Source organism: Ahaetulla prasina, chromosome 4 (assembly GCF_028640845.1).
Source record: "Ahaetulla prasina isolate Xishuangbanna chromosome 4, ASM2864084v1, whole genome shotgun sequence".
Lineage (NCBI taxonomy): Eukaryota > Metazoa > Chordata > Lepidosauria > Squamata > Colubridae > Ahaetulla > Ahaetulla prasina.
The window spans coordinates 88,351,088-88,359,591 of NC_080542.1; the positions used below are offsets into that span (position 1 = coordinate 88,351,088).

Here is an 8,504-nt window from a genome sequence, read left to right on the forward strand (position 1 = left end):
GATGTGATCTTGCTTAGCTTCACCTGCTGCTTCCTGTTTGTTAGGAAGCTTGTGATCCACTTACAAGTCTGTTCCGGTACCTGTAGCTGGTTTAGCTTAGTTAGAAGAATGTCTGGAATGATGGTATTGAATGCTGAACTAAAGTCTACAAAAAGGACCCTTGCATAGGTCTTTGGAGACTCAAGATGTTGTAGGATGTAGTGCAGAGCCATATTAACAGCATCATCTGTTGATCTATTTGCTCGGTATGCAAATTGCAAGGGGTCTAAGAGCGGATTCGTGATGGTTTTCAGGTAGGAAAGCACTAGCCTTTCAAAGGTTTTCATGACTACAGATGTTAGAGCAACTGGTCTGTAGTCATTCAGTTCCTTGATGGTGGGCTTCTTCGGCACTGGGATGATGGTAGAGCGTTTGAAGCAAGAAGGAACATAGCACATCTCTAGTGATTTATTGAAAATATGGGTGAAGATCGGGGCCAATTGGTCAGCACAGACTTTTAAGCAAGAAGGAGTTATCTTGTCTGGGCCTGGAGCTTTTCCTGGCTTTTGTCTGTGAAATAGGTCCTGCACTTCCTTTTCTGTGATCACTAGGGGTTGTGAACCCAATGAAATGGGGTCAGTTGTAGGAGGCTTGGCTGTTGTTGGTGTGTCTGAGATGGGGGTTGTGGAGATAGGTGGCTGTAGTTTCCTTTCAAACCTGCAGTAAAACTCATTCAGGTCATCTGCCAGTTGTTGATTACCTTCAGCCTGGGAAGGAGGTTTGCCATAGCCGGTGATATTTTTAAGAGTTTTCCACATGTTTGCTGGTTCATTTGCTGAAAATTGATTCTTTAGCTTTTCAGAGTAGCTTCTTTTGCTGCTCTTATCTCCTTGTTAGTGCATTTCTGGCCTGATTGTACAGCATTTTATCACCTTTTCTGTAGGCTTCCTCTTTGGAATGTCGTAGCTGCTTAAGTTTAGGTGTAAACCAAGGTTTGTTATTACTGTGTATTCGCAAGTTCCTTGTAGGTACACATAGGTCTTCACAGAAGCTGACATATGATGTTACAGTATCTGTGAGTTCATCCAGGTCTGCAGAGGTATCTTTAAAAATATTCCAATCAGTGCAGTCAAAACATGCCTGTAGCTTTAATTCTGAATCCTCCGTCCAGGTTTTCACTGATTTAATTATTGGTTTTATGGCTTTAAGTCTTTGCCTGTAAGCAGGTACAAGGTGAATCATGCAATGATCAGAGTGTCCTACAGCTGCACGTGGTAAAGACCGATAGGCATCTTTTAGTGTTGTGTAGCAGTGGTCTAGAGTATTCTTGCCTCTGGTGGGACAATTGACATGCTGAAAGTATTTTGGTAGTTCTTTCCTTAAGTTTGCCTTGTTTAGATCTCCCAAAACAATGGCCAGTGAATCAGGGTGTTTGGCTTCAGCCTCCATGATTTGGTCAGCTAGAGTTCGTAATGCCTCGTTTACACAGGCTTGTGGTGGGACATAAACAGCAATTGTATAGACATATAGTGCCAGATAAATCTATCTAGACCCGTTCCAGTCCGGCTTCCGACCCGGATACAGCACGGAGACAGCTTTGGTCGCATTGGTAGATAATCTCTGGAGGGCTAGGGACAGGGGTTATTCCTCTGCCCTGGTCCTATTAGACCTCTCAGCGGCTTTTGATACCATCGACCATGGTATCTTGCTGCGCCGGTTGGGGGGACTGGGAGTGGGAGGCACTGTTTATCGGTGGTTCTCCTCCTATCTCTCCGACCGGTCGCAGACGGTGTTGACAGGGGGGCAGAGGTCGGTCGCGAGGTGCCTCACTTGTGGGGTGCCACAGGGGTCGATTCTCTCGCCCCTTCTGTTCAACATCTATATGAAGCCACTGGGTGAGATCATCAGTGGCTTTGGGGTGAGATACCAGCTGTACGCTGATGATACTCAGCTGTACTTTTCCACCCCAGGCCACCCCAATGAAGCTGTTGAAGTGCTGTCCCGGTGTTTGGAAGCCGTACGGGTCTGGATGGGGAGGAACAAGCTCAAGCTCAATCCCTCCAAGACGGAGTGGCTGTGGATGCCGGCACCCCGATTCAGTCAGCTGCAGCCGCAGCTGACTGTTGGAGGCGAGTTATTGGCCCCAAAGGATAGGGTGCGCAACTTGGGTGTTCTCCTGGATGAACGGCTGTCGTTTGAAGATCATTTGACGGCCGTCTCCAGGAGGGCCTTCCACCAGGTTCGCCTGGTTCGTCAGTTGCTCCCCTTCCTTGATCGGGATGCCTTGTGCACAGTCACTCATGCGCTCGTTACCTCCCGCTTGGATTATTGCAATGCTCTCTACATGGGGCTCCCCTTGAGGTGCACCCGGAGGCTTCAGTTAGTCCAGAATGCAGCTGCACGGGTGATAGAGGGAGCTTCACGTAGCTCCCACGTAACACCACTCCTGCACAGACTGCACTGGCTACCTGTGGTCTTTCGGGTGCACTTTAAGGTTTTGGTTACTACCTTTAAAGCGCTCCATGGCTTAGGGCCTGGGTACTTACGGGACCGCCTGCTATTACCTCATGCCTCCCACCGACCCATACGCTCACACAGAGAGGGACTTCTCAGGGTGCCGTCCGCCAAGCAATGTCGGCTGGCAGCCCCCGGGGAAGATCCTTCTCCGTGGGGGCTACTACCCTCTGGAATGAACTTCCCCCGGGTTTACGCCAAATACCTGACCTTCGGACCTTCCGCCGCGAATTGAAAACACATTTATTTATTCGCGCAGGGCTGGCTTAAATTTTATTGGTTTTAAATTTTTATAATGAATTTTTAATGGATTTTAGTTTTATATGTTCCAAAGTTTTAGGCCAATTATGTAATAAGTTTTTTAATTCGTATTTTAATTGTATATTGCACTGTTTGTTTTATCTTGGCTGTACACCACGCTGAGTCCTTCGGGAGAAGGGCGGTATAAAAAATCGAATAAATAATAATAAATAATAATAATAAAATATCAGCAGAAATGGCTGACATTCAAACATATACAGGTTGTCCTCGTCTTACAAGTTTATTTAGTGATTGTTCAGTTACAACGCCACTGGAAAAACTGACATGATCATTTTTTAATTACACCCTTTGCAGCCTCCCCATGACCATGTGATCAAAATTCAGATGCTTAGCAATTGGTTCATACTTAAGATAGTTGCTGTATCATGTGATCACTTTTTGTAACTTTCTGACGAGCAAAGTCAATGGGTAAACCAGTTTCACTTTACAATCATGTTACTAGCTTAACAACTGCAGTGATTCACCTAACAGCTGTGACAAGAAAGGTCGTAAAATCATAAAATCAGGCAAAACTCACTGAACAAATGCCTCACTTAACAACAGAAATTTTGGGCACAATTGTGGTCATAAGTCGAGGACTACCTGTATGCTTGTAAAGGAAAAGAAAGGCTTCCTTATCTAAGAGTATATCTTATCTAATCTGCCCCAACAGATACTTTGGTTATTTACAGGACAAAAGGCTGGGCCAGCTTATCTACAACATAAAAGACCTTCACCCTCAGGACATAATAGAATTAGTCCTCTACCCATCTCACCACAAGGCACCTGGGAAAATTGCATCACCCAGCAAGATTCAACCAAGCATGGGAGTCTGACAACCAATCAGGATATATTTCTTGCCACAGGAACAGGAAGCAAATTCAAAACCCAAGAGAGTTGTCTCTCACCCATGTGCTTTTTTTTGTCCAGGACCTCAAATCATGTGGTTCTGTCCACCATTAAACCCTCTTTCCAACCAGTCTCCATGTCTCCAGTGTCTTTCTTCCCACTTGGAACTGAACCCAGATGGACATTTCTTCCAACAATTTGGCACCCAAAGATGGGACTCCAAGCTAACCTGACCAATGGACCTGGCCCAGGTAAGCTTCCCTTACTGACAGCAGACCCACTGAGTCTGTAGCTGAGTTTTCCTGGACCTTGGCCATTTGGAACAAAGGTTTTAAAGGGGTTTTGAATGTTGAGCTCAAAGGCTGCTTGGAAAGGTGAGTACCTCTAAATTTTAACTTTTTAACCTCAGAAAAGTATGGGAAATGTGTGTACGCCTGTGTGAGTGAGATGATCCTTTTCCCAATCACAGTTGGTCTTGCTTCCTGTGTGTGTTCTATCAAGAGAGCCTGGAAAGTATAGGGGTCAGGCCAGAACACAGGACCTTCTGTTAGGGAAAGGAGGGTGTATGTGAAAATGGAATGGAAAAGTGAATGAGAGAGGGTAACTAGGTGGGAAGTCATTGAGCAAAGCCCTGTGTTAGAAAGTGCCCGTACTCAATTGCTTAGGAAAAGCAGCAGATTCTCCCAGACCCCCGAGGGTCTGAAAACTAATGGCTGTGTTAGGAGGTTCCTGTACTCATCTGTGTAGGGGGCAGCAGGTCCTCCCAGGCCCCTTTTTGGTCTGAAAACTGACAGCTATGTTCTCTAGAAAGGGGCTGCCCATACTCTGAGAGAACCAGTTTCCCCAGATCCTTTTTTTTATCTGAAAACTGACAGCTGTGGCCCAGCTAAGCGAATGTCAACCCCACGTCTGAGAGGGAACATGGGAAACTGTAGCTCAAGGGTAATGATAGGAACCCCCTAGAAAATTTAGGAAAAAGATGTGAGCAAATTGTGTAAAGAGTGGGCTTTGCTCAGGGACAAGATGAAGCTGGGAAATAAATTTGGCTAAATAAAGGTACTTAAAAGAAAAGGGAAAATGTTGGGGTTTTTTGTTTGTTTGCCTGTTTGTTTGTTTGTTTGTTTGTTTCGCTCTCTTCCTCTCTGTCTTCCAAGCAACCATGTAGTATGCTTGTTAAGATTTGTGCCTTCCCTAATTTAACTGAGATTTATGATGGGAATGACAAATGTATGTAAGCCTGAGAGTTCTGTTTTCCTCTCTTTTTCTTCTTGTGTATGTGTCAAAGTCTTTGTGTTCCCTTGAGGTGAATGTAACTCTTAAATGTCTCTGATCCCTAGGAGGAGGAGAATAATAATTAAATTGTTGGAAATAATGTTGAATTAAGCAATGGAAATGCCTTCACACTGAACTTGCCTGGCCAGCAGAACAGAGTGAAATTTTCTTCCTTCTCTGTCCTTTTAAGAACAGCCCAAGGTTATTAAGTTAATTTACAGGAAATTTTCCATCTTAAATTTACTGTGGTTTCATCTGTCCATCCTTTTTCTGAAGCATGTGAATCCAGTTTTTTCCCTCATCTGTGATATCCCCATTTTGTTATAACTGGCCTATCTGTTTAACAACTGTAGTACTGATTAGTTTTTCTGCCTGCAAGCTATCTACCCACCCCCACTCCATCTATCTCTTATTCTCCTACAATGCCTTTCCTCACCCACAAAGGGGGGAGGGGATCTTGTTCTCTGTGACTCTGCAACCTGTGGAAGCAGAAAACCCTGATCCAGATGCTTCCTCCAGAGGAGACCTTCCATCCATTTGAGTCAGGAATTGGGTTTCATCCATTTGAGTCAGGAAGTGGATCCAGCTCTCCACTTGAAAGTCATCACTGCAACCAGAGTGCAGCAGACCTTTCCAAGAATGACTGACCACCCTTACCACCAGGCCAAGCCTAATGCCACCCAGCAGACATGAAAGAAAGGACCCCCGAGATGGACAAGAAAAACTGAAAGACTCTTTTCAATCCCCAAAAGACAGCTGTAAAGACTATGGAGGGAGGGTGGAAATTCATTGTAAGGTTTTCTCTTTGCTTCATTCGCAATTGTAACTGATCAGTTAAATGGATTCATGAAGGGATGGCATTTGGGAGTAGTTGACACACAGCAAGTTCTAAACACCTTAGATTTCTGTCTGGTGGGAGGGAAATTTGTCCAGAATGTCTATATTGCCTATATTTTAGAAGTAGCTGCATACACAAACACACACACAGAGACATACCATTCAGAATTAGACTAAGGTTATCCCCTTAGACTAAGGTTATCCCTTTAGACTAAGGTTATCCCCTACCTCCATACAAAGCTGCTCCTAGCTTGCTGTTTTTTTTGTTTTTGCTCTGTGATACTAAGGCCCAGGCAATCATATCTTAACCCTTCCTTTAATGTGAACTTTCACATTAATTTGATGGTATTATTAAAATACAAATGAATTATTTTTATTAATATTAGACTAATAATGATATATGAAGCTAACTGGCATTTCTGGAGCTTGGTTGGACTAAACTAATTAGTGTAGAATCAGCCATGAGATCAGCAATTTCAAACTGTTAAGTTGTTATTCCCATATGATTATTTTCAATTTTATTGAAAATGCTGTTTATTTTAACATCTTGAGTTCCTCAAGAATTTCCAACTAAAGAAAGAACAGATAAACAAGCTGAGAATAAGCCACTTCAGCAAAGAATTTCTAATGACCTAGGTTTGGTACAGAAAAGAAAAATTTCATTTCTATTTTCAAAATTTTGAGACTAAAATTCAAAATACATGAAGATTTTAATTAATTTAAATAGAATTTTAATCATATTCAAACTTTACTTGAACAACAAATATATAACAGAAATCTTTAATCTTTTCCTAACCAATAACAACCACCAGATGTGATCTATAACTGATCACACTTGATTATTTTAAATAAACCACAACAAAAGAAGCTATAAAACAAGATTATGGTTCAGACAAAGCACTAGGTTTTATTAATTTAAGGCAGAACTATTGCAAAACAGAGATCCAATAGTCTACACAACTTTGTCCAACCACTATATGAGTTTATACAAGCTTATGTCTCAAGAATCACACCTGAAGACAGATTAAACAAAACGTAATTGCTGTGCTTTTGTTTCTTTAAGGCAGTTATACTGTTTTCCCCAACAATCCCCAAATAAACTCCATCCCTAAAATATTTACCTTCATTTTCCCATTGAAACCGCACTTGGGTTGATGGCTACAAAGACTTTAATAACAGCAACAAGCAGCCCAATGGTTGTGATTGAGCAGAAAAGTGCAGAGACCCCTATATTCCAGGAAGATGCTTTGTTCCCACTGACCTCAAACACAGCAACATCGGTGAGAACAGGGTAAGTGATGCAACGCTAGCAAAAGAAAGGGGAGATAAAGACATAGGAAACAAAAACGCTGCATATCCTGGCCATTCTTTCTCATCAGGAAGGCTCCAACTGGCAGAAAGCTCCCCCCTCCCCCAAGGTTTCAAAGGGAAACGCTCTGCAACCCAGCAGCTCCACAAACAGAAAGGCTCTTCGGAGAACCACCCACTGGGGACCTCTTCCGACTGAATCCCAAGCCTTCTCGGGAGCGCGAGCCACCAAGATCCTCCCTTATCCCGAGGGATCCTCAGGGATCGCTCTCCTTTCTTGACACCTGTCACTCGCTCCCCTCCAACCATCCCCAGCGCCCGCCGCCTGCTCCGGCTCCTGCTCGTTGCTAGCTCAGCCAGGACACCCACCTGGAAGGCGGATACGAGAAATCTGCTGAGAAGGGAAATTTCCTAAAGAGAAAAGCAGAAGGGATGGCTGCGGGCATGCACCAAGATCTCTCGCGAGCCTCCCAGTTTCTTTCACCAGAAGAAAGGAGGAGCCACTGGCACCCGCCCTTCCTCTTGTAGGCCATTCTTCAATTGCCCCATCCCTGCTACGCCTCAGAACCCACCTCTTGCAAGTTGTCGGCCACCTCTGCTCAGGGAAAGATTCCTTTTTCACTGCCTCGGTTCGGGCTCCTCGCCACCGCAGCAGCAGCAGCAGCGCCGCCAATCCAAGCGCATCCCCGCTTCTCCCTTCCAAATCGGGTTCTTTCGGTCTTCCTCTCCAACGCCGGTTCACTTCCGCTACCAGTCGCTGGCACGGAGCGGAAGGGCTTAGAAGAATGAGCGCGAGGCAGGCCGTCCGGAGGAGGTGCGCATGCGCGAGGGAGGAACCAGGCGCCGCCAGACAGACCCAGTAGGTGGGGCGTGTTTCCTCGGCGTTGTGGTGGTTGTTGATCAGCGCTTATTTTCCGCCGTCCTCCGCATCATCCCTTTCGAGGCGGGGTGAAAGGGCTCGGAGAACTTCCTGGTTTGGCCAGGGCGGGCGTGGTATCCGGAGAGGCATCCGTTCACAGCGTATTGGCCTTTAAACGCAACAAAGGCTACTGCCTTGTTCTGCTTCACAAGGCGGAGAGATCCCATCAGCCTTGTGTGGTTTGCCCTCGCTTAAAGCGAGAAAAGAATTGAACTGAAAAAGTAACGCGGGCCTGCGTTCATGCCCTTATATGCGTGCCTCGCGGCCCGGAACGCAAAATTAACACAAAACTTTTGTGGAAAAGGGGGAAAGTATGGTTGTTTTACTGACAGAGGCCAGTAAGGTCACACGAAGGCCTTTTTTTAAAGTTTTGGGTTAGCAACTCCAATCTGTAATAGAATGAAACTGCCCTTGTTTCTCTGGCTCATGTTGCAATCCATTATGCCTTATTTCTGTGCCTAAAATTGAATGACTTGCCTTGATAGAAATCAGAGCCCAACGGTTGTTGAAGACTAGACCAGTGACT

General features: G+C 44.9%; 1 protein-coding gene across 14 annotated transcripts in view; it reads right to left on the bottom strand.

Annotated features, from left to right (window-relative positions):
• The window catches only part of ATP2C1 (ATPase secretory pathway Ca2+ transporting 1), a 100,292-nt gene extending 92,494 nt beyond the window's left edge, over window positions 1-7,798 (bottom strand). For 5 of the 14 annotated variants that reach the window (XM_058184175.1, XM_058184174.1, XM_058184173.1 and 2 more), the window contains exons 1-2: window positions 7,632-7,797; window positions 6,873-7,057 (exon numbers count right to left, since the gene is read on the bottom strand). In XM_058184175.1, the coding sequence (XP_058040158.1) occupies window positions 6,873-6,878 (6 nt within the window). In that variant the 5' untranslated portion in view covers window positions 6,879-7,057; window positions 7,632-7,797. Of the gene's footprint in view, window positions 1-6,872; window positions 7,058-7,428; window positions 7,471-7,631 lie in introns of all 14 variants that reach the window. The other 9 variants (XM_058184177.1, XM_058184176.1, XM_058184167.1 and 6 more) reach the window with 8 other exon arrangements.
• Window positions 7,799-8,504: the final 706 nt, after the last annotated feature.